We start from the raw sequence: 26,235 nt of genomic DNA, 5'->3' as shown, positions 1-26,235 counted from the left end.
AAGAGTTCATCTTCTGCAGGGATGGCGTGCACATCAGAGCGGGCCGGTGCAAGCAGGCGTGACAGCAACTCTCTTAAAGTAAAAATTGAAATATCAGGCTGTGGCAGCACGGTAGGAGGGGGGGGGGGTCCTCAGCTTTACATGTCAAGGACCCCACCCAGCCCACCCACTCCTCCCAAAATCTGACATTACAGCACGGACCCCCCATTTGGCAGGATTTCATCCTAAAGCTCCGCAGCTGATGTTATTTTCTGTTGCAGATATGATTCAAGTGTGGAACCGTCTGTAACTGTCTGTCTTGGGAGTTGGCGACAATAGGCGGGATGGTGAAACCTATAATCAAATCAGTCATACCTAGTCTCCATTCACACGCTGAGCTAACTTCTAGCGAGTTAAAGACAGACAGACAGACTCAGTTTGATTTGGGAATCCCTTCTTTTTAGGGAAATTTTCAGGAACCACCGAGAGCTTAAAGTAGCACCCCACAGACACGAGAGCTGATCGTTGGGGGACAGCTTCATGTGACAAAGTGATGCATGAGTGATCAATCTAAATACACAAGCCCCCCCCCCCCCCCCCCCCCCACCCCCACCCTCACTAAATCACTTCACAGTGAATGGGATGTAGTCTCTGTTTGGCCAAATGCAAAGACTCCCTCCTGCAAAAGTTCTGCATGCGCTGGTGGTAAAATGAAGGGCAGAGACGAGCTCAACTTACTTTACACAACTTTCAGAGATGCAATATAATCTGTGAAGGAACAAGTCTCTAGATAGTGAACAGGTCTCAGGGTGTAAGATAATTCCTGGACCCCAAATCCCCTTTATTCCAGCGTGTATAAGTCGTGTGTGTTAGGTGATAACTGACTGCAGCTCGTTATTTGTGGTGGTGCCACTGCCTCATTGTTTTGGATTATTGGTTATTTAATTAAACTCAATTCTCACTAATGCAACAACAGAGATTTTCCTCCTCGAGATCACAGAGCTGTGAAGTTTTTAGAAATATCCCAAGGAGGGTCCTCAACACGCCTGAAGACCGAAAAGTTGAGCCTAATTTACTTGTGTGCGGGCCCGCATGTGTGATTGAATGGCCTCTCTTTAATCAGCGGCCTGACACAGTGTGAGGGGGACTCGCCTGGTTCCACTTGTTGTTCAGGGGTTAATGGAAAAGATTTCTAAAGATTTATTGAGGGGGCGTTTAATGACCTGATCGGTTTCACCGTGTGAAAACAAATGATGCTGTAAAACCTCGCTGAGTTGAGGAGGGGGGGAGGTTGGAGGAGCGGGATGGGGCTCACTTTACCAAAATTAATGACCAAGAATTAGTGTTTACAGTTTGTTTTCCTTTTGACACACGTCTGACTGCCGGTATAACCACTTAAATCTGTGTGTGTGTGTGTGTGTGTGTGTGTGTGTGTGTGTGTGTCAGAGGCGCCGAACCTACAGGACAAGTTTGGAAATTGAAATCTTCTCCAAAACTTTCTCTGCCTCTCAACTTAAACACTAAAATGAATTAGTAGTTGTTTGACTTGTGAAGTTACTTAAACCAGTCGAGTGTGTGCCAGTAAATGAATAATGTAATGTTAGGTGGTTAGATTTTACATGTCATGTGAGATGATGACTCAGGCCACATCATTCCGTCTCTCTTTACAATCGCTTTGAAGATCTGCTGATTTTTTTTTTTTTCCAAACCCATACTGTGCCCAATCCAGCACTGCCAATGCGTAAAAGATACTATGCAAGAAAATCCAGAGAGGGGAAAATAAAAACGAAAAAGGAAACAGGTACAGTTTAAAAACAAAGATTCAAAAATTGCTTTTATTTGCTTTCGACATTTTTAATATGTTAATTACAAAAATTAAATCCATCATGTAAAAGAAGAACAATTAATTGGGTTTCAGAAAACAAAATTTAAAAAAATCATTTTTAAAGACAGAACTTTAAAACCAAATGGATCAAAGATGAATAAGACACACATCTGAGAGAATATATGAAAAATATGTGACCTGGCAGGACACTCGCGGTTTCATAAAATCTAAAGGCTTGTCCTGTGATAAAACAAAATAGGCGTGCTTCTTAAACCAACACAACATAGAAACCATCTGCAAAAAATAATGTCTTTAAGAGCAATTGGCCAAATTAGTCCTCTTTTATTTGCAGACTGTGCTTTGGATTTAGGCTGCTCTTACATCTTTAGTTCCATTCACATATGGCTTGCTGGATATTATTAAAAACAGAGAGCAGAATCTTGTTTATTCCTAAGGCAACAATATACAAATTATGGAGTGAAAAATGAACTGATTGTAGCTGAAAAGCAGAAAGATGAGCAACGGTATCTTGAAATGAAACTCATCAAATCAAATAATAACCCAACTTCTTTGCCGAAACCTGGAGAGATCTGAATCAAATTAAAAGGAAATTAGGCCTGCAACCATCAGCCACAGTTGTCTCATTACAGCAGAAAGATAATCCACAAAAGCCTTAAACCATTCACACAGTGGGAAGGAGAGGCAGGATTTCACAGTGTAAAACTTTAACAATGGTAACCATGTGAAATGAAAAAGTATATATTTGAGAATGTGTCTAAGGTATCTGGTGTGATTTTTTTTTTTTTTTACTAATGTCAGGACATATTACAAATGTATTCCATTAAGCCTTGAGTGGCTTAAAACCAGCCTTATGGAAAAAATGTTATCATGTTTGTGCCGCATAGTCAGATTATGTGCAGCTGAGCAGTGAGCTGACTTTGTCACTTCTAAGTACACAAGAAGAGGACTTTGGTGGAGGCAAAGAGAGGGGAAAAACAGATACGTTACATTTCTCCAACATCTAAGGAAATATCACTCAGGCTTAGAATAATATTGAAATCTTGGATTTCCTGACATGTGTAAGGTGATATATTGAGGCTTTATGAGTGTTGTGAGCTGACTTCTGGCTCCCGTTAAAATGAGATATTCCTCAAACCTATTTTGATGCTTGACTTTAAGTGATTTTAAATATGCTCAGTGGCCGGAATTTTTCATATTCAGCACAGGTTGTGTTTGTTTTATTTGCTTCATCACATTCAATCATGTGGAGACATCAATTTCGAGGATATAAAATTGAAAAAAGATATATATTTATAATAGACACAAAGAAATGGACTCTCAACAGTTTTGCAAATCAAACCCAGAGATATTCTAAAGCAAACACCTGCAGTTATGAGAAGTATTGGCTTAATATTAAAAAATCAGGGTGAATGTGTTCACGCAGCATTGCATTCAAATTTAGTTCAAAGTTGAGAAATTAAAGAAGAAGAAAAAAAAAAGATCTCTCTTATTATAAACACAGCAATCCCAGAAATATATGGCACAGGTTAGAGCCACATTTTACACGAAGCTGAATCAAAGTCAGGTTTAACAGCCGACTGCATGTGCGGAGGAGTTGGAGAATGAAGAAGTCATAAAAACAACACCCTTTGTTAAAACAAAAACAAATGGTCACCAGTTAGGAGTGTGTGTTCACTCCTATTAAAAACATTTGTGGTGAGTATGGGCTGACAAAAAAAAGAAGAAGATGGGAAGCAGCCAGGCTGAAATTATACTGAACATTGGAAAGTTTCATAATGAATGAGCTGATTTTAGCAGAAGCGGTTCAGGCTTTAGGACTGAAAGGTGAGAGAAAAACAGGGAGAGACTGAGCGGTGCAGACTGTAGGGCAGGCAGGGCATTAGCTCAGTTCAGGCTGATGTCAGGACAATTAGAGGTGCACCACAGTGCATTGTGCACAGTGCCTGTCAGCCTTAATCTGTGCTGCTGTGGCCCATACCCGCAGCTAGGGAAGCGCTAACACTCAGGCCCATATTGCTTTGACAGTTGCACTCATCTAGAAGTAATGTAAAACGTTATTGTGATGTATACATGGTGACCCCGTACTGTTGTATCTCACAACAAGAAGGCTGTGTGTGTGCAGAGCCGGGGAGGTCTGCGAGGGTGAAAAGACGCCAGGAAGAAGAGTGAGCAACAAAAGATTTAAGGAGGTTACAGAGGGAAAAATAAAAAATAAAAGAAGAGAAACTATGGATTCTTAGCCTTGATTTCTAAACCCCCGTTGTCTGATTCTCCCTCTCCGCTTGCTCCAAGTAGCACTTGCTCTACAAATCTTGGTGTTTGCTTTTGAGGGAGCTGCTGCGAGTGGTGACAGTGTTGGAGGTTTCTTCTGCTTCCTCACTCTCTTTTGCCTCCAGGATGTCGCTGAAGAACATGAAGATGGAGTTGAAACTCATCCAGGAGGTCAGCTCGTGTCTCTCTGTACCTACATGTGATAGAGACACACCCACAAACACAAGCATGAGCAGGGTTAACGAGACATTTGTTTACTGTAAAGCTGCAGGCAAAATGAGTGCATGAGGACATTTAGACGTGATTCCATTTGTAGCTGTGCACCAATTACGACTGGTTTGGCAACTGTTAAAACGAATAAACAGCACGAGATAAGATGTTTAGTCTCAGCACTCCCACAATGCATTGCGCTGCCTTATGCAAACCTAAGGCCTTATGCATAAGAGCCATGACAGCCTGTGACCTACTACTCCAATGGGACAGCCTTAATATGTTATCCAAGTGGATACCTGATAATCAACACCGCTCCACGTTCCCCTCTTTCCATCTCAAGCCTTCCAACAAAACCAGAGTTATGCACAATGGGTGCACTAAGTGAAACCAGTGGAGCGGTAGTCATTCATTCTAAAGAGCTGATTGAGGAAAGGCAAGACAGACGCTGGACAGAGGTAACTTGCAAACATATCAGGTGGTCTGGCAGTGATGGGGGCAGGCAGCAGTGCTGGGTTTCCCTCTGACCTCCTCCAGGTTAGCCAGTTCCCAAGTTAGGGTCACGCTGGAGCTTGAAATCTGGTCCATGCGCGTCAGGTTCCTTAAGGTTAGGGTATCGCAAACCAGCTTTTTAGATGGATAGCTTGCAAACTTGACTATGCCAGATAGTCCTGCTATAGAACACCTCAGATCTGCATCAGAGCATCGATGATGAGGACAGATCATAGCTGCAGCTGCTGCCCGACTTGTCTCTATGCCTGCTCACTAACCATTCAGCGATAACAGATATTGGCTTGTTTCTGCTGCCGCTGGCTAGCAGCTCAGCTGCTTAGCAACACGACTGTAACTGGACTGGAGAAGCCATATCGAGGTGTCCTCTTGTTTCCCAGAGGGAGAATAGGTTCGCTGTGAAATGATATAAGAGTTGCATCCGTTGATCCATCTAAGAGAATGTACACGTGTTTATGGACAGGGAGACGAGTGAATGCTAGCCTGATAGTAATGAGTTTTCTTCTTTGAATCTTTATTTGCACACCTGTTTTTGTTGGGACCTTTGTTTTGTTTGTCCGATAAGAAAATCAAAATGCGTCCCTACAATATTCTTAATAGGATTAAACAAAAAGGATAAGCTTACATGAAATCAGATAGGTCGCCTGAAATAACTGGTCTTCGTTGAAAACCATGACCCTTCAGGATGAGTCCATCACTCGCATATTACAAATGCCTCTGTACTCTGCTCTTTTCTTCGGTGCCTTTCTCCATCCTGTCTTCTCCTCTGTGTACATTGTACGGGCTATAAAAAGCTAGACTGGAAGGCCTCGGGGATACAATTAGGAAGCACCTTAAAGGCTCTCTCACCATAGACAGGCCTCTGATGACCACTGCACTGACCCCATGTTTATTAGATTGACCCCTGCCTGGGCGCATTAATGGAGATGGCGTGCGTGCATGTGTGTGTGTGTATGGGTTGGAGGACCGGGGGTAAGTACAGGGTCTTGGGTTAACAGTGGCTTCGCGTTCAGTTGCTCGTGGTCTGTTTTGTTTGTGTGTGAGTGTGTAATTTGTGTGTACAAGTATGTAAGGGGGTTCTCGATCACTCTGAGATAAGGGACTACACTGCTCGCTATATAGCTAGCAGACTGCTGTCAGTGCCTTGGGTCAAATTTACTGGCCTGGCAATCATTGGAGTCAATAACCCGGCACTCTCAGTGACTCTGCTACCTGTGTAGGGCTCAACATAACACCCATCCCTGGAAAACAAAGACACAGCCCTCTCACACCTCTAATCTATCATTTATATCCAATTTAAGGCACTGTGATTTTTTTCCACCTCCTCCATTTTCCTGTCTCATTGGTCTCTGTCTCACCAGTGTTTTTACTTCTGTTTTCTCCTCTTTTATTTTTTCCTCCTGCAGAACCGATCAATGCTGCAGAGCTCTCGCGTTCACCCTGAACTGGAGGTGAACTCCTCCGGAATGCCGCCAGCCTCTCCACCCTATCCCATCGCAGTTCAGGGTCACCGGGGGGGCGTCTCTGTGCCAATATGCAGATGAGCCTGTGCCCCTCCAATGACTCTAATGTGAAGCTCCACCCCTCTATATCTATATGGATTACATCGAAACTCTGTGATGAAGCCCCCCACCACCGCCACTCCTCCACCACACACACACACACACACACACTTGCCCCCAGACAACACTCACACTCGCACTGTAGATATAAACCCACTCTCATATGGGCTTAAATAGGCCTTTAACAGCTTACATCCACTCTTTCTTTAACAGCCAAAGTGTGTCGGACCTAATGGATATTGTCAAAGCTGAGATGTGGCCACTGATTTAGAGGAGGAACCCCATATAGAGGGAGAGTATTACCTCAGCTATGCCACAAATCAAAGTAATATCTTTAAAAGATGTGGGGATCGAAGATGTGTCATCTAGCTGTATCTCGTGTGTAAAATGAAGCCATAAACAGCCAGTGAGCACTATTTTATCCTCAATTTTAGGGCATTACTGAAAAAACTTGATGATGAGCAAATTTTACAGGTAATTGATTTCATGTATTGTTAAACCAAGATATACCAGACTAAGCACTTTTCCATTTTCATTATCCTAATTATAAGCTATACCTTGTATTTAATTGATCACACTGAAAATAAAGTATCCTGTATATGTATGTTTCCTTGTATTGACTATGAATCATGAAGTTACATTTGCTTATTTTGAAAGGGTTTATAGTAAATGCAATAATGTCATTACTGTGAGCTCCATAACATTGAGTATTATCTTGGGAAATACAGAACAAAAAATCCTTTTACATTTCCCAATGTGTTTATAATTAGCATTAGGCAATGGCGAGCAGAGATTATTATTGCCAGCAGAATGCTGAGAGCGGTACCTTGAGGTGTGGCAACCCACGAACAAAAAAAGCTTCATGAAGGTGTCTCGGTGTAATGCAGCAAAGAGCAGGTACAGAAACGCCGTGCCCTTTGCTCAGGTCACGTTTGACCATTCTGTGTGTTGCCTGAGCCTGGTGAAGCTGCTTCATTATGTGACAGGCAGAGAGGAGTATTTGATCCCAGACATTTAGCCTTCCCCCTCTCTGTCACTCCCACTGGAGCCCTCTCAAAGTAATTGACTGACTGTTTGATCTCCCTCTGACTCTATGCTGCTACAAGATGCTGATATACACATACAGACACTCATTACTTGCTCTTGATTGTCTACTCATCGATGGCGCACACACGCATGCATTCGCTCACACGTGCGGCACATACCTGCTGCATTTTCGGCCAAAACAGCAAGCAATCCAACCCGCATGCCCACACACACACACACACACACACACGCGTGCGCTCAGTTGTTATCATTTGTGTGCAGCGAGGTAAGGGAACAGGGGAGGAGAGTTTTGAGCTGTTAAAAAGGAAACAAGGAAACTCCTCCATAGCTATAGGCCATGCTTTCTTCCCGCCGCACCAAACGCAGCATGCTGTTACAAATGGTAATCGGCTCTGATTGTCACAAATTTCAAAACAAAAGTTAGGTGACTGAAAAGCCAAAGTGACGCCCCGAGTGATACTCCGACAGAAAGCCCAAATCAAAGCATGCCGACTATAATTAGGTTCCATCTGGGCTACATTATTTAAAGCCGCACCAGTTAATTGCTTATGTACAAATGGCCTATTTTATTTGAATCAAACTCTTGTTTTTTGTGATTCGTAATTACATTGATGTGAAGGGGGCAATATCTCTTTGCTTTATTTATAATATAAATACATACACAAATTATTAAGAGGATTTTGAGGCAAGGCAAATGTAAAGTGATGATACTTTTCTTTGTGTACAGAATTTATTAAAGCCATTATGAGTGCTTAGTCAAATATTCTGACACGTGGGTTAAACGTTTAATAAGCTTCAATTAAAAAATTTGATGAACAACGATAAGATCGTGAAGCAAAAATTACAAAAACAGAAATACCTAACACGACTGATATACATGATATTATTGCATGCAGAGGCGAACATTTTCTCATTTCCGCTTGTCAAAGTTTTCATCAAAAATCTAACACAAACAGTGCATTTTGTTATCAGTTTCCTATCGACGGCAACCTAAGCTTTTGTTTTATCTTGATGTGAGGCACAGCTGTGTGTTGTGGTGCAGGCACTGGCTGGCTGTAACCTTAGCTGGGCTGCTGTTTGTGGAAACTATCTGTTGCATGGATCACTGGTAGGGAATCGCTATCTGTATCCTGGTTGTCAGACGATCGGATTTCCGCCCCTGACACTCTCTGATATTAGATGATCTAACATATGTGGGAGTATGTGCACACTGTGTGTTTGTGTGTGCAGAAACTGTGCTCGTGTGTATTAGTTCCTATGTGTCTGATTGTCCGTATGAGATGCACATGTGCCTACAGTCAGGTATGTGTGTTTTCATCCTGCTTGCTGACATGCGTAAAGGTCAAGAATGTCATTTTGTCCTACGCGGCTGTCTGTTGAAGGGGGCAGGACATGTTGCCACTGAAAATGAAGTCAAAGAGAGTCCAGGCAGGTGACAGCCACACTGCCAGAGCAACTATGTGCTTTGTAACAGAGCGTGGAGCTGCTGTCCTCAGTCAAAATTAAATCTAAATGTTTTATTTAACAGTAAAAATAACTCAAAAAGGAATTCATTTCATCAAGTCAGTCATACCACTGCTATTTCTTGAACGCAATTCATTTTTAATGCTTGTTGGAAAGTGACTCCCCCCACCCCAACCCCCCACGCCCCCCCTTTCGTACTGCTTTTAATTACTTTGCTTATTATTATGTGTTGTTAGACAAAAACAAGGCAGAACTCATTACACATCTAGAGATGAGGAACCTGAATCACTAGCTACAGGGGCCGCTGAGGGGAATCAACATTTACTTAGAATAAAATACAAACAGAAGAGAGACACAGAAAAACAAAATCAAGTGAAAGCCCAGAGAGGGGAGAATATCACATTAACTTGTTCAAATCATCACCCACGTAAGCTACTTTACATTCCATATAATATTTCCAGGCAGAGTGAAACTTGCGACAAGGACTCTTCACAAAAGACAGCGCAACACTGTACTTCTTTGTATTTCTTTCTCTTTCAGATCCCTCCCTTCATCTATCCTTCCCCACTCGCTGCCTACCTACCCAGACACTGAGACTGCACTGAGTGCTTTTTTATTTTAATGTGAATGAGTGGCCTTGGCTGTCATAAAGGACCCTCACTTTTATAGACTTGGAGCACAGTATTTACAAGATAACCCCAGTCCAAGGACAGAACAGGCTATTTGATACCAGTGTCAGACTCTCCCCTCTCCTCTTCAGTAAAAATCGAAAGCCCAAACACACCCTCATCTCTGACAACACCTCTCAATGTCAGTTGTTTCACTTGTCTCTACTCAAACTGAATGAGACACTATGGAAAAAGAAGAGATAGCTGTGTGTGGTGCTTAACAAAGACACTGGTTGTACCTTTTACTCATCTACTTCTTACATTGAGATAATATTATTATTATTATATAAATCATTGAGACCGACGTATTAAAACCACACTTCAATATTAAAAGTGAAGACACGTGTTTGCAACCGTATGTATAGAGCACGTGAAAACAAGGAAAGTGTCTCACTGTTGATATAGTAGAAAATCAATGAATACATAAATTGTTCGGTTAAAAGGGAGCACAACTAGCGCTTTCTACTCTAACTGACGAAACCAAGAAACTCCTAATTAGCATCTCTGTAATAGCATGGGACAAACAAACAATTGACACAAATGTAGGGCAAATGTGCACTCCTCGTATGCCCAAGATTCACTGGCGCTTCTGTTTTAAAAACACGCAAGATGTACCTGTTAAGTGTGCGTATATGTCAGAGAAGGGACACTGAAAGAGCGAGATTGAGTGACTGAGTGCGCATACACATGTATGTGCGTGGAGGAGCCTTGTTGGGAGTGCCACCCAGACATTAACACTGTAAACAGTGCAAGCCTCCTTGCCTGTCCAGGCCTTTTGTTCCATCTGCACCACCATTGGTCAGGACTTAAATGGCAAACACTCTGGGGCTGCTAGCTCGCCTGACATGGTTTTGTTTTTGGCCCATTGAGGGGCAATGGAGAGCTTCTGTTTCTATGCCCAGGCACAATGTGTCTCAAAAGCAGCATGGCTGAAAAGAGAGGCCCCCACAAAGACTGTCCATTAGTGGAGGCACTGCAGTCGTATACGTGCACTCACATAGGCACAAGTACATACGCACAGACACGCATACACAGACACAAACACGATGCCTGGGCAAGGGTCAGGACAGACAACCTTTGCCAAAGACACTGGTGGAGACAGAGCATGCGCACACGGGTATCCGTGTCACACACAAGCACGGGGTCCATATATCCAAATCCAAGCCACGCTGCACACTTGCCACACCACTTCACTACACTACATTTACTCCCTGCTCACATAAACACACAACCTCTGCTCTACTTCAACACAATGAGGTCTGGCACACACATAAGCACACACACACACCTCCCCAGCACCTTCAGGACAATACCAGGCATAGAAAAACACACATGTGCAGCCACACACACACACTCTTCTACAATATCAGACATACACACATCACTCAGTCACAAAAGAGGTGGTGGAGGAGGAGAGGGGTTAGAGAGGCACCCTTGCACCTGTAAGAAAGACAGGCCGCCCACAGAATCAATGGTCAAAGAATAGGCGGCCTTGAGTGCGAGAACCCCCATCCACACATGGCCATGTTAGCCACACACACCTTACATACAACCCTCCTTCACTCACCAGGTTGTCTAAGCTCTACAGAAGACCGCTCAGCCATTAACACTACAGGCACATGCTTTGTGTCTAAAGGCATTATAGACTGACAGCATGGTGAGGGAATGCACAGTATGTGGCAGGAAATGTACAGTACATGGCAGTGTTTTAAAATGATTTCTCCGTACATTCATCATATAAATCTTAGTCCTCTGGCTGTAAATGTTTATACAGAACTAGACTTGCTGCTGTCATGCTTACAACGAGAAAGATGCCTTGTTGCGTGTTTTCCACAGAGCAGGGTCTTATGGTTTAGTGATAAAAAAGCATGAAGTGGATTTCATAGCTTTACAGCAAACAGTAGTCATGACCAGCACTTCACGCAATGATATTGTCAGCACTACAAGCTAAAAAAAAAAAAATCAGTGTAGTAGACACAAATGATTGTGATTCTATGCATTATGTCACCGGTGCCAATCACTGACAAAGCAGGGAAAACACATTTGTTAATGCAAAGCAGCTGCCTTTGAACAGAACAAGAAATATTGATTGCAAACAATCAAACTAGTGGAGTTGCCTGAATTTTATATTAGCTAAATCATAAACAACACTTATGTTAAGCTCCGGGAATGTACTACACTAATACAGAAGGGAGGTAGTAACACTTTAAACACTGCTCGATTGCCTAACATGTCTTAATGTTTAGCAGCTCGCTGTTTAGTAGCTTACTAGGTAGGTAAGTGCAGTACAAGTACTTTTGTCACAGAGCTTTCAGTGAGCGTCAGATTTGTCTTTTTTGTTTCAAAATGCATATTTTAGTGCATGAGGAGAGGAGAGGAGAGGAGAGGAGAGGAGAGGAGAGGAGAAGAGAAGAGAGAGGTCAGGTGGGGGAGGCGCAGGCCAGGGGTGGAGATAGCAAAGAATAAGTGTTGAGGGCGGGGCAGGTCTGAAATAGATCACTTAAGGGAACAAAGTGTAATTAATGGGTCGCCACAGATAACAGGGCTCTGGTCCTATCTGGGAATGTGCTAATGGAGTTGACACACACTCAACAAGATCAGTGGACAACCCCTCTTTATGTGTGTGCGTGTCTGCGACTGCGTGCACATGCCTTCACAGCCGCACGTATGTGTTTGGAGAAACAGTGGGAGGGTTACACAGCTAAGGTGACAGGTTAACACGGTTTTCTCCATGACGAAGATCTGCCATCCCCGCAATCAGAGAAACCCAGGAGGAAATACACACACACACATAAGGTTTCTCCTGCTACACGCAACCGTAAAACACAAACATATCTACGTGAATCTGCCTCTCTAACTCACACAGACGTCCCACCTCACATCAAAACATGACTGATGTTATTACACTTGGCAACTGGGCACGCCTTCAGTCGCAGGGATATGGTTGTTTACGGAGAGATGGAGGAGGAAGCAGCCTGGTCAAGAGAAGGTCAGACCTAAAGTGTTCTAAGAGAAGCAAGCTGACACAAACCTCTCCTCAAACTTCCTGCCTGCGTGTGTCCCTGCGTCAGGGGAATCCGGCCGGAGCCAAAGGGGCCTTTGCATGTGGATGTGTGTGTGTGCTCATGTGCTGGTTAAATCCCTTGGTTTTGGAACCTGGCCGGGGAGGCTGGGGGAGGGTTTGCAGCCATCCATGTGCACTGGGACAGTGAGATGGCCTGTGATGGACAAGGCAAGACAAAAAGGATTTCCCTTGTTTGTCTGAGAGCATGGAGTTGCCGCGTCACACACACACTGAGGGAGAAGTCTGTCTCCAGGATGGACTCCGTGTGTGTATGTGTTTGGCATAAAGCGTGTAGGTCAGGCATCTGGCTGGTTTTGTGTGTAGGCGTGCATGTGTGTGTGTGTGTACTTCTGTCAGGATCACAGACCCTGGGGCCATCTACTTCAGTCTGGTTTAGTCAGACAAGCCAAGGCCACATTAACACAGTGCATGACTTAGTAATATAGAGACCCCTGGCTTGGTGCCACAAATAAAAGACTCAGACAGTAAAAGAAAAAAAAAAAAGATGAGAAAAAAAGAATCAAACATATCTTATATTTTTATGGAAATAAGCTATTTAATGCCATTACCTTGACAAGTCAATAAATATCAAATGAAGCAAACGTAACAGTGCTCAAGCACAAGGGCATGACCTCGACAACAGCAAGTTGTACACAGAGCTCTGGGTGAATCTTAAATCCTCCGTTGCATTAAGTGTGTCCACAGGAGCCTGGAAAATGTGCTTGGTGTATGTGTGAGTGATATAGCATCAGGGGGTTAAATAGAGAGGGATGAGACTCCAATCTGTCAGGACAAGGGAAGAACAGTTTCAAAGACTCAACATCAACCCCTCTCTCTCACACACATGTGCGCACACACAAACACACACATATACACACACACACACACACTGACGGACAGTCCATTGCTCCCAGCATATCTCTACTTTGTCCTTGGACTGTCTGAATACCACTGGAGGCGAGCATGATTTGAGAGAGCAAGTGGGAACAAGAGAGAGGGAGACAGAGAGAAGGGAAGAAAGAGGGAAATGATAGAGGGAAGGAGAGGCGCCCCTCAATGACATCTAAAGAGATAACTCACTCTCCAGAGCTTCTTTTCTCTTGCTATCACTTTCCCAGGCAGTGCTTCTTCCACATAAGGCCTCAAGTGTGAGTGTCAACTTTGTGTGTGTGTGTGTGTGTGTGTCTGATTGAGTGAGTAACAGTAGTGTTTGTGGGAACATAGTGTATGTGAAGGTGAAAAAGGCAAAAATAATTCTGAATCTTAATGAGATGATCTTAAGAACTATCAAGCACAATGATGTGCATATGCAACACAGCATGTTTGTCAGAAAAGAAAATAATCTGGTTGCTCAGACTTGATGATGATGATTGTCAAAATACAGACACATCACAACTGGCATGTTTGCTTGCGTATAACGTCAGTGTTTAATTATTTACATAAAGTTGAAACTTGATAACACAAAATAAGTGTGCAGTGTCTATGTACAGCCTTCATGTCACAATCGGTTTGCTGCAAATCTACGCTCAGATGTCTGCTTAAGAAATGATGTACAGAATACCACGCAAACAACAGCTGGCTTGTCTCTTGATTGAAAGTTAACTTTGGGAAAACAAAGCATAGGGCCACCGGAGGGTCACGACTATGTTGAAAACACCCAAACAAAACAGCAGGAAAGCACAAAGTGGCGCGGCGCTGCCACTGTTGTCGGAAATGCTCCCCTTTGTAGGCATAGACAACTGTGGGGAAGAGTTAACCTTTTGCTAAGCTGTTTCGAGCCCCAGCTGTATGCATTTTTCATCGAAATGTGTGAGTCAGAAAGAGAATAATTATCTCCTCTTGCTCCACGGAGAGGCGAGGGGTTGCAGCCCTCAGTCTGGTCCTCATAAATGAAGAAAGTTCTGAAATGAAGCAATGTTGATGAGCACAGAGAATCTGAGATACGCTAATTCTTACGAAAACTAGAGGAGATGTACACAGTGAAACTTTTTTGAGAAGCACGCGCATATGTCGGAATTGCGAGATGTATTAAAATGTTCCATACACCTTTAAATTTTAGTGTGTGCAGTAAATCACTGAGCTGGAAGTACACTACTGCTGGCATGACTTAAATAAAATCAAATCGTCAAATGGTAAACTGCTGTGCAGTGTTTTTGTGTCTGATACACTTTCAGCCTGGACTGTTGCTCTGCACAATTACACATCTGTAACCATCACATAGACCAGCAGAGCCACTTTGTGTTTCGATGCAGCATTAGTGTTGGTATGAAAGCAGTCCAATAATCCATGTTCTAGTAGACATTAGAAGAACAAGCATTAATCCACAGATGTCCACAGAGACAGTCGCAACTCCCCCAAACAGAGCAATGGCACTGATCCCTGTCTGAGAGTGGACGAGGAGACACAATCTACACCCATGCCTGGCATAGGCGTGTGCACAGAGACACACGCTGAAAAAAACAGAGCACTCTCCCCAACATAGCTTAAGATGTTTATCTCACATCATCAGCTAACACCAGATACACACACAGTCATGCCCTGACCTTGCAGCACTTCAAGATCAATCAAAATTGTAGCTGGGATCAGAGGTGTGGGTACAACGGGCAGAGAAAGTCATTCATTTTGTGTATGTGCGATGAGGTGGATGAGAACGAGTCAGAGATTGAGGGAGAGGAGGTCAGGGGACGCACTCACCCTCTCAATCCTCCACTATTGACTTGTGAGCAGAGAGACCGCGCCGAGTGGTCAACGGCAAATAGAATAAACTGATCAATAACCTCGCACTTGTCAGGAGGGACGAAGGCACCTTAAAAAACAAACACAGCGGCCCAACTTGAACTATGCAGGAGGGGAACATTGATCAAATCTTGTAGCGCTCTGTCAGCCCAATCACCCAGTTTTGTCCTCCGTCCATGACATGTGGAATGCTACTCCTCAATAACACTGTGGGTGAGGGCTTATAGAAGGAGGGCGGTGAGACGAGGTGAGATGGCATTTTAACAATGGGAAGCCACAAATAAGTTAAGAAATAAAACATTTAAAAGAGATAACAGAAACATTGGGAAAATGAGCTTATCCTCGGCCTTCAAACAGCAAGCAATCAAAAAAAAAAAAAAAGATTTAATGTGTGCATGTGTTGGGGGTCGCTAATCGTTAAGGCAGATGTTGGAGAAAAAGGGAAAGAGAGAGGCACGAGGTAAATAAGTCAGCGAGACTGGAGGACTGAGAGAAAGGAGAAGGAGGCTGTGAGTGAGAGCAGCAGAAACAGAAGTGCGGGAGAGAGAAAAGAAGAAGAGAAAAACTACCCTCTCTCATAATTTAAACGAGCCGTGGTCTCCCAACACTCTGTTTACAATGTATAATTTATGCCTCCCAGTTCAAACACAGCTTTATCTGCACTCAGCTGCTAAGTGATATGATTTCACTTTTTATAGCAGCCCCCCCAGCTGTCCAATCCACCACTAACCCTAGTCCCTCTGTAATACAGGCTGGTGTGATTCTGCACGCCTCATGCACTGACTTTCAACTGTACAGCCCCCTGAGGGCTAAAGTAGCATATTAAACCCCCCCCTAACCCCATCCTCCTGCCTCCCTTAAGCAAAACCGCAGTTCTAGACACACACTAAAGCACACGAGTTCCCGCTTGCGTGTGCACACACTCGCAGACACGCACAACATATATGCTCCAAAGCTGCCTCATATTTTACATCAGTTAAAGTTTCTCTCTTTGTATTTATTGCTGTGTTCGTGAGCAGTAATGTCCCATTTCACAGCAGCACACTCTGACCTCTGATCAGAGCCTCTCTGATGACCCCTCGGCTCTGACTGAGTTACACTACTTAGGTTACGTTGGTTTAATGGCAGTTTTCATGTGTCTCCTCCGACACTTTCCCAGTGTCGAGTCCACATGTGCCTGCACACAATAATGCATTTTCACAGTGTTCACTATTTCAATTAATGAAGGTATGAACTTTATATTTCTGAACTATAATTTTTTTGTAATAATTAAACAGAAGCAGTAATCTTAGCAAGTCATGACAAGATATATTGGGATGCAAGAAAATTTGTTTAAGAATTGTCGGTCTGTGCTGACGATGTTTCAATCAAAATAAAATGATGCTGTTGTTTTCCTGTATTCATTTCAGCAAATTACAAAAAAAAAAAACATTTCCTTTGCAATTAATTTGCAAGTTAGTACAAGTACAACGAGGAATTTTATCCATTCAGAATTTACCAGTTCAATATGAACTGGTAAATTCTCATTACACCATTATGTTAGGTATCAATTTATCTGAGTTAAACGAGGTGTCCCCCCCTCTGATTTTCCTTTTTTCCTCTTCTTTCCACCTATTTCATCTATTCATCATATAATCCCGCACTTGCTTTCTCTAGCATCCCACTTTTTACTTATTATTTGCCATCTCCTCCCCTCTTATTTCACAGCTATCTGCCTACATACTGTTTGCGCTAGCAGAAAATTCCCACTTTGCCCCCAGGGAGAACTGCGTTTTTCTCTGCTCTGCTCATCTCTCGTTCCTCTCTTGTATGTTTTCCACACTGGCAAAGCTTCCTCTTCCTGCATGCAGCAGGGAGTGTGCTCCGTCTGCGGCTGTCCCATAAGGGACCCTCCAGTGTGATGTTACAATCTCCCCATCTACCAGGATCCTCTCACTGGCTGCTCTTTTCTCTCCTTTTCAACAAGACTTTCATGCCCTTATTTTTTCCTGCCTCTACTATATTATACTCCTCTTACCGACTTACTTTCCTAATCTGTTTGTTAATCTGACTCCTAACCCTCTGACACTTTCCACCTTACATTCACCCTCTCTCACTTTCACTCTCTCTTTACCCCACAGACAGAGACAGACTTAAACCATTTTTCTGTTTCCCTATATTCTTTTGAAATTGACTAATTGACTATTAATAATTAAACAGTATCCCAAAAATTTTTAAAAGCCTTTAGTCAAAAGTATTTGATTTCTAAATAGGTAAGTTTTATGATCCGCCTCCACAGCTTCTTATGACTCTCTATAGTTCCTTTGCTTTTAATTGAATAGTGTATGAAGCCTGGAGCCCATCAAGACTCCAAGCCCCAGTCATTAGCATACAGCTCAAAGTCTCAGTCTTAAGTCTCCAGGGAGGTGACTGTTGTGTGTGCTGTGGTCCAAATGTGACTGGCCGGCCAATAGACCAGGGACTCCTGCCATATGGCTTGGGGCTGTCCTGCTCCGGTGTCCCTGTAGGGACACACTGTGATGGCCCACGCCACAGATCCTAAACTGGGCATCATGCCCTATGACACACACACACAGAGTAGTGTGAGGGATAAGGCAACACTCAAGTAAGAAGACATACACTGCATATGTGCATGCGTCCATAACCAAGAGGACTCTGATTCACAAAATTCACACAGGACTGTTTCATCACAGGGAGTATTGAAGTTAGGCTACATGGATTGCCACTGAGCAAAGCAAAACGGACAGCTAGCACTGTTTAAAAAAAAAAAAAAAAACATTCTTCCCTTTTCTTAACCAAAGCAACTAGTCTGACAAAACAAAACCACAAACAGAATGTGAGCCAAACTTTATAAATGGTGCACTATACAAACAAGCATATCATGACCATTAGGAAGTGGTCACTTTAAAGTGAAAGCTGTGAACTAGAACATAGCTTGGCTAAGGGACTTATATAATGATGTCAACATATACAAACACAGAAAAATATCTTTATGTATTTATGTATTCCATACAAGCTATACTGTACATGTATACAGAGGTGTTTTAAAGGCTAAGGGGGATCTTCAGTTTGCAGAAATGCACAGCAATTCCTTGACTAGAAAAGATGAGGAGCTGTGTGGGTGAGGTCCCATTGACCTGCCATCTATGGACAAGGTCTCTGGTTAATTAAGTTTCTTGTACATCCAACTGCATGGCTATTATGTTTGCACTTCTCTTTGGAGATTAACATAGAGGCCTCTAAATCCACCTCACAATTTCATTTCATTCAACAGTATTTCTTTTCTCTTCTTTCTTCTCTTCTAAAGGTCCATATCAGCAACGTGACATGGGGGTGTTGGGCGGTATGTGTGTTTGTGCATGCACACGTGCGCATGTCTGTGAATGTGTATCTCCATTCTTTTCAGCTTGCATTTTGTGACTTGTCTGTGCCAAAGTGACAAAGTGAGAGTTCTTTTTAGTGTGCATTCTGGCATGTGCGTAAGAGAGGTGTTAGAGTGAAACACAGATTAGGAGTCGGGTTAAAGCTAACCCACCTCTCTAAATATTGCTTTTTGCTGAGGATGACACATTCGTCCATAGTCTGCTCACATGGAAAAAGATGGGCAGGGACACGAAATGTCAAAATCTGAAGCCACTGTGATCAAGAGCAATGACAAGGTGAAGAGCTAGCTGAATGTCGGCACAAAAGCTGACTTTGACAAGTCTGGGTAACCCAATCCTTCAGTGTAAATGATGAGTATGAAGAGCATACAGCATAAGTCTGTTAAGTACACACTTTTGCAAAAGATCAGGGGACAAATATACATTTTTACACATAGACACAAAGGTATGCACAGACACACACACACACACACACACATCTAATGAGTGATTGGTACAGGATGTTTGTTTGGGTGGAACTTGAACCTGTCTGTGCCCCAGGGCCACGGTGCGGCAGGTGTTGTCGCATTCACACACACAAGTAAGAACACCTGGACACCTGGTCTAGACTGCACAGCACTGTCAAGACTCACAGGAGCTGTCACACACTCCAGGATGAAAGTGACCCGAGAGCTGAGGGGAACACACCTGTGCCATGGGAGGCCCTCTGTCTGTCGAGGACCCTCTCATAAAAGCACTCACTGTGACAAAGTTGTAGGCGTTTAATTGGCACTCAAACTCGTTCACTGCTAATAAGGGTACTAATAACATCTCTCATAGCTACCTAAACAAAGGGACAAAAGAGGATGAGGAGGCAAAGAGGGTTATAGTAATACAGAGAAAGTAAATAAAAAAAAAGAGAGAGAAAGTAAATTTAGCATCATGTTCTGACTGACGATTGCTGAATATTTTAAATGTAAGATAAGGTATGAACCAACTGTCTGGCTACTCACTAACTAGTTCCAGGCTGGTGGTCACAGCTTTGGTTATAATCTTTAAGTCTGTGTGTCTTCACAGGGCAGTACAGTGAGCAGCTTTGCACTTTACGGTTCTATGATCAATGATCAAAGCCAGTCACATGTATGCATAAGAACTGAGGTTCATGCTTTCCCTGCTCAGTCGCCTGGCTTAGGGCAGAGTGCGTGTGTGTTTGAAGTCACAGAGACTGACTGAGACAAAAATACGTTCAGGGAATTTAACACAGCCACAATAAGAGACAAAAACAATGTAACCGCAAAATGGTAAAGCTACAAATCCAAGCTTGACACTTCAGAAAGATGTGTGTGTGTGTGTGGGGGGGGGGGGGGGTAGTGCGGGTGACAAGAGAGGGCAGTGGGCTTGTGGGTCCTGTCCTGCCCTCGACCTGTGAATGCTGGCACACCCTGTCCTGCTGCCGGCTAAATAAAGAGCCCCAGGGTGGGCTGGGCTGGGCGGCAGGAGAAACAGACACAGAGTCGGCATTACCCAGCTAATCTCATTAGGGAGGTAGCCCTGCCAAGCAGCCAGGGGTCAGCCAGAGTGCCACATCACTCACTGCACCTTTGGCACTCCATGTGACCCCCAGGCAGGTTTGGGCTGAGACTTATGGCCAGCCAGGGTAAGGCGTGATGAGGAGTGGGGTTGCTGGTAAATGCGGGCAGCAGGCAGTAAAGCTAAGAAGAGGACGTAACCGATAGCAGCGGCGTTTAGAGACAGGGTAGCTAAGAGATTGGGGTGTGTCTGTTCGCATTACTTTCAGACAGAAGTAGCAACGGGGAGTCCAACCAGAAACGGGATAAAAGAACAAGAAGAATGACACAAATGCAGTGAAACATATAAAATAATAACACAGGCGGAGGGAGAAAGAGACAGTAATAGCAAGGGAGGAAAAAAGAGATGGAGAAAGAGGGAGAGAGGATGGATAAGCAGCTCCCTCTTCTGCAGCTTGGTTTAATGTATTTACAGCGGATTGCATCAGGGTGCTGTAGTTAAAAGGGCCATCGACATCCAACAGGGTCATCTGCAGTGTGATGTACCTCTCATAGAGAGGATGTGTGTCACTGAGTTCACACTTGCACACATCCACACAGAGGATAAATTAATGTGTCCACAGAGACACAGATACACACACAGTCAAATCTCTTCAGAGGAAAAATATGAGGAGCCAACAGAGTGTCATAAACCCTTGCCAGTTCTTTCCCATGGAGTATACCCCTCCTACTCGTTTACTCACCTCCCCTCCCTCTGTGAATATAGTTGAGAGCTGATGTGATGGCACTCTTAGCTCCAGCTCCCTGTGACGGGTTGACATTCAGTGACATGGGCAAAGGTAGCAGTTTAGAATCAGTCCTTTCAGCACCTTGGCTGCCTGCTGCTCCCAGACAGGGTCAAACACATTGGCTAACATTACTTGCACAGCAGGCTCAACATCAGCAGCACTGCCCACTATGGACACAACCATCATATTGGTGCAGTTAAAAATAACACAGGTGAGCGAACACTAGGTTTACATAATTTATTGACACTAGGGTTAGAATGGTTCACAAAATTCACGGTATGGTTCATATAGTAGGTTTTGCGGTCATGGTTTCCAGTTCAGTACGTTTTTTGTAAAACAGTAGGGAAGGGATTGTCAATTTTTCAACATGCTTTTCATTTATTTGCATTTATTTACAAAAGCAGTAAATGCCTGTTTGCCTTACAATTCTGGCTAAGAACATTTCTAGTCATGTATTATCAAATAATAACTTCTGATTAATATGAATATAAAATGCAGCTTTGTTATTTTTATATATAAGCCCATTAGCATAAAGTGCAGCATAAACCACACTGGACAGTTAGAACTACGCAGGTTGTGTTGGACAATGCTTTGACAATGCTTCGTTGGGTCTGTTCATGAAGGGAATTACGTGTTGCTAATGTACTGGAGAGAGGTGGTATTATAATGTGGCTCAAGAACATTAATCATATGCTGAAATCTTACATCCTCCATGTCTTAACATGGCTGCACATCTTTCACATTTTTCACTGTAAACACTCTCAATACTATAGTTACTGTGTGGATTTTGCCCTGTCTCAATTTGCATGAAGCGGCTGTTTAAATGCTCCTCCTCCTAATTCATAAATAGGACTAATGTTTCAATCACAGCTAGTAATATTCTTCACTAGTGCCAGCATTACGTTTTTTTTATTAGGCTCTATTTTTAAGTGCTCTCTATAGTCTTAATGGGTGAATCCAATCTGCCTTGTATTTAAAAAATTTAATGTGTATGTGTCCTTTAAACAACATCATCATACATATTGATCAAAAATGTGTATAAACTGAACATACTACATTCCAGTCTTGTAAACTATTATTTAATTAAACAACCACATTTATATCCTCTTTAAAGTTGAATCTCATAAGACCTTCCACATTAGGCTCTAACATTGTCTGGCTTTAAGTTTAACTGTGAGATGAACAAACACAATTTGCTTAGCCCTTATCCCTGGAGCTGCTACATTCACGGAACAGCTCCTTTATCTAGACCTCGAAACATCAGCAAAGAAAAAGAATGGTAAAGGCTATGGAGGCCAGAACAGCAAGACTAGTGGCACTCTAATATGGACTGGGCTCAGCTCTTTAAACAACAAATCTCATTATTGTAACTCCTGAATACACAGTCTGGAAAGGCTGTGTGAGAGACAAAGAAGAGAATTGAAAGTAAGCAGAGGGCAACGTGGTCAGTGTCTATGATGACTACAACAGAGACCTACAGTCTTTTGGCTGGGACCTCCATCATAAGTCACTAGCCAGTGACAGTTGACATGTGTAGTGCGTTTAAAAATGAAAAAAAAAGAGGGAGAAATTAACCCAATCGCCTTTTCTACTTGGGGGACAAGTTGTCAGAGCTGTCTTACTTAGCCCAGCTTTGTAACATTCATGATGGTTGGCGAGCAGGTACGGTGACTACCATGATGATTGTTTGACTGACAGCATGCAGGAGTGCGACTCCCTGGCCAGCTAGCTGACTGTCTGGCTGGCTGCCTAGCGGGGTGGCTGGTAGGTGTGTTGGCTGCTGTCTGGATAATAGCAGAGAGTTTATGTTATTGTTGAGCTCTACTCGACACCCTGAGTGTGTTTAGACGTGCCCTGTAAACTGTGCATAAGAGCATCCACTGCATATCAAGGCTCTCATCCAAAACCCTCCTAAAATAGGCAGAGATGGAGTCCGGGTAAAGGGGGAGCCAGCAAACTAGAGAGGGAAGGGCGCTGGGGGAAAGGTTGAGAGTTCACAGCTGAGTTCAGGCGGGCCCTGCACTGCTTTGGGCCCCCGGCCAAGGCTGAGATTGGGATAAGCTCCTGATGGTTCCACTGTGAAATGGGATCAGAGGAGGGACAGAGGGAGGGATGGAAGGATGGATGGAGGGCTTAAGGGGGGTAACTGTATGAATAGGCCAGAGTTGGCGATGTGATTTGAAATTGTTTAACAAGCTGGTGTTGGAATATGCTGCCGGGAGCAGAGCTGACAGAATTGCAGCTGTACAGGGAGGGAACAGGCTTGGAGGAATTTCTCTTCACTCTAAATTATGAAGATTGCTGGAATAGTCTGATTTGATTAGTTTCCTAAACACCTACATGACCTATGCCAGAGGAAATTATCTTGAGAGAGTTAAAGTGTGGAATAAAAATGAATACACTCAGACTGATATCATTTTCAGCTGTATAATCCTTAAAAAAGAAAGGACACAGTTGTGTAGAATGACTAGGTAGCTGAAGTAAATACTTTAAGTAAAAGTTTAGGTGGAGTACACCAAATTACCTATTCCACAGCAGGGGCCACAGTTTCCTAAGTAAAAGCTGATGAAGCTAACCTCACAGTTACCTCAGTGCAAATGCTCTACAGTTGACTAAGAGTGGGAGTGCCCTTATCCTCTCAGGAGGGGCAGAGAGAGAAGCAGAAGAAGAGAGAGAGGGCTGTGGAGATAAAGAAAGAGTCTTTAGTAAAGCGAGGCTCTTCTGACTAATTTTGGAGGGGTGAACAGTACAGAGTTCAGATTTGTGCCAGAACACGATTTGCAAAAACTAGATGCACCACAAATATGGACGCAGATGCAATAACTAGGTTAGAGATATGATTATTAATCAGCTACTTAAAAAACACTTCTGCGTTTGCACTTTTGTATGACCAGCAAGTGCTTCTATAAAAAATAGAATTAAATTAGGTGACATCTACATTTCATAGGTATGACAGTAAAATATTCAGATAAAATGCATTTATACATGCATGTACTATACATGCACTTTTTAACTACACTGTGTGTCATTCTGGGTACTCCTTAGCAGATAAATCAACTTATCAACCTAAGACCTCATTCTGTCCTTGCTCATTTCTGTCTGAGCACATAAATGAAAACATATAAAGATAGACACAAATACAGAAATCAATATGTAGTGCATACAAATAGCACAATCATTCTTTCAAGCATGATCAAATACAGCTGAAAATGTGTAAATGCTTTATTTATATGTGTCTCTGAGCTTGCACACAGCGGCAACTGGCTCGTACTTAAGCGTGTTTGTGTGAATGTGCACTTGCCAAAGCATGCATATATGCATTTTGTTACTTTATGTCAGTGTAATATGCCTTTGAATGTGTGTGCAGGTGTGTTTACAGGCAGGTGTGTCTGATAAAGATATCAGAGTTAGCAGAGTCAGAGCAGGATTGAAATGTTGAGGAGGATTGGGGGGCTCAACAGGCAGAAAAGAGGATGCTGTCTTCCTGAAGTACATACATGCATACGCACGCACACCTCCTCACACACACCCTCCCTCTCCCAGTCATGGCCTCTGCTCCTACTGTATGTGTGGCACGCAGCATACTTTAAAGCCAGAACTATGAGGCACAATACGGTCTGCCTAGGGAATTCTCTGCTTCTACATCGCTCTCTCCTCCGTTGCACACTTCTCTCTCTTGCTCCTCCGCTCCCTCACTCTCTTCCCTAACTTTGACTCTACGGAAACCCTGAAACAACTTTTGTTTGCACAGCCTCCCCATAAAAGTGACTCTCTACCCTCCTTCTCCTATATCTCTCTCTTTCCTTCTCATAACCAACAAGCAGAAGAGATGCCAACCCTGTGCTCAAAAGTGATCAATTTTTAATTTCTCAACACTTTTTCATGTTGTGTCAGGGAGAGATGTCAGCCAACAGGAGCCCTGGGGAGGCAAGAGGAAGGAGGAAAAAGGCGGTGGTAGTTGATACGTGAATTGCAGGTAAGAAGAGTGAAGAACAGCAGAGTATTGCAGAGATGAGACCAACTGAGAGGGCTGAAAGTACAGACTAATATTTGCAATTGCATTGAGTGGAAGGTTTTCGGCATTGCAACTTCTGAACAACATGAACTGTACATCTTATGCACGTGACCGCCATAAAGCTCATCTCTAGCAATATTGTATCTCTTCATTTGTTCTCCACTGCCTCAGTTCCTTACTCATTCTGAGCTTGTGCTAAGGTGGCAGTAGTTGTGTTTGTGCCACAAGCTGGCTGAGCGGACTGGCGACATGGGTGGTGAAAATGAGCAGAAAATCTAACTGTTCCATATCAAGGAATATTTTTACTGCTGCTAATGTGACTTAAATACCTTGTTCCACAGCTGAGTGGGCTAGCACCTGCTACAAACAGCAGCTAGCCTATTACAGCTCAGTACAGAGCTGTCGCTAATTTTCTGATTCAATTAGCATGCCTCAGAGCTTTCCAGTCTAATTGCAAACTACTTCACAGTTACCTCTCTGATTAATCGCTGCCCATCTGCAAGCCAATGCACGCAGAACTTAGTGGTACAAATTTGTGTATTCTCAAATATCAGCTGCAACACCTCGAGCTGTTGAAAAGGCTGAAGTCACAAATGGTCAGAGATTCCCTGATATGTGTGCCTTGCATTCATTACATTTAATTGTTCTGCAAATGTTTGTAGAAGTCGTTTCTGTGTGGAAAGTGTGTTTTAGGTGCAGGCTCAAAAGGGAAAAAATATAGATCACATGTGCAAATAATATTTAAATCTTAAATCCTATTGTCAAGTCCAATGCATTAACGATTGTGTGTTTTGCTTCATTCACTCTGTTTTGAAATAAAGTTTGAAGCCATGTACGTGCATTCTTGGAAGCCCTCAGGCATTTTTAATGGATCAACACTGACTGACTGTGGTTGGCCCAATACTCAATTTATCCAAACCTCCCTTAGCTGAACGGACCAGGACAGTGAAGTCTAGACCTGGAAGTCCTAACTCCCATCAAGACCAGGAGACCCATCACCTCTCTCACCAAACTAGATCAATAGCTCTGTGTTGTCTGGGCTGCTGGCCAGTGTTTGCTTGTGTTGACCTCTGGAGCTCATGAAGAGTAGCATAGGACAGATGATGGCAAAAACAGAGCAAAGTGTGGCAGAGAAGAAGAGGGCATACGAGCTGTGGAGGGAAGGGCAAAGAAGCTGCTATCAA

At 43.2% G+C, this 26,235-nt stretch overlaps 1 protein-coding gene across 2 annotated transcripts in view; it reads right to left on the bottom strand.

Annotated features, from left to right (window-relative positions):
- Nucleotides 1–1,817: 1,817 nt before the first annotated feature.
- fam172a (family with sequence similarity 172 member A) overlaps nt 1,818–26,235 on the bottom strand; it is a 136,069-nt gene continuing 111,651 nt past the window's right edge. For both annotated transcript variants that reach the window (XM_026342895.1, XM_026342894.1), the window contains one exon: nt 1,818–4,289. In XM_026342895.1, coding sequence (XP_026198680.1) covers nt 4,202–4,289 — 88 coding nt within the window. In that variant the 3' untranslated portion in view covers nt 1,818–4,201. The remainder of the gene's footprint in view (nt 4,290–26,235) is intronic.

This window comes from Anabas testudineus, chromosome 9 (assembly GCF_900324465.2).
Source record: "Anabas testudineus chromosome 9, fAnaTes1.2, whole genome shotgun sequence".
Lineage (NCBI taxonomy): Eukaryota > Metazoa > Chordata > Actinopteri > Anabantiformes > Anabantidae > Anabas > Anabas testudineus.
The sequence above is the reverse complement of the archived record's forward strand: the minus strand, read 5'-3'. Positions and strand labels throughout refer to the sequence as shown.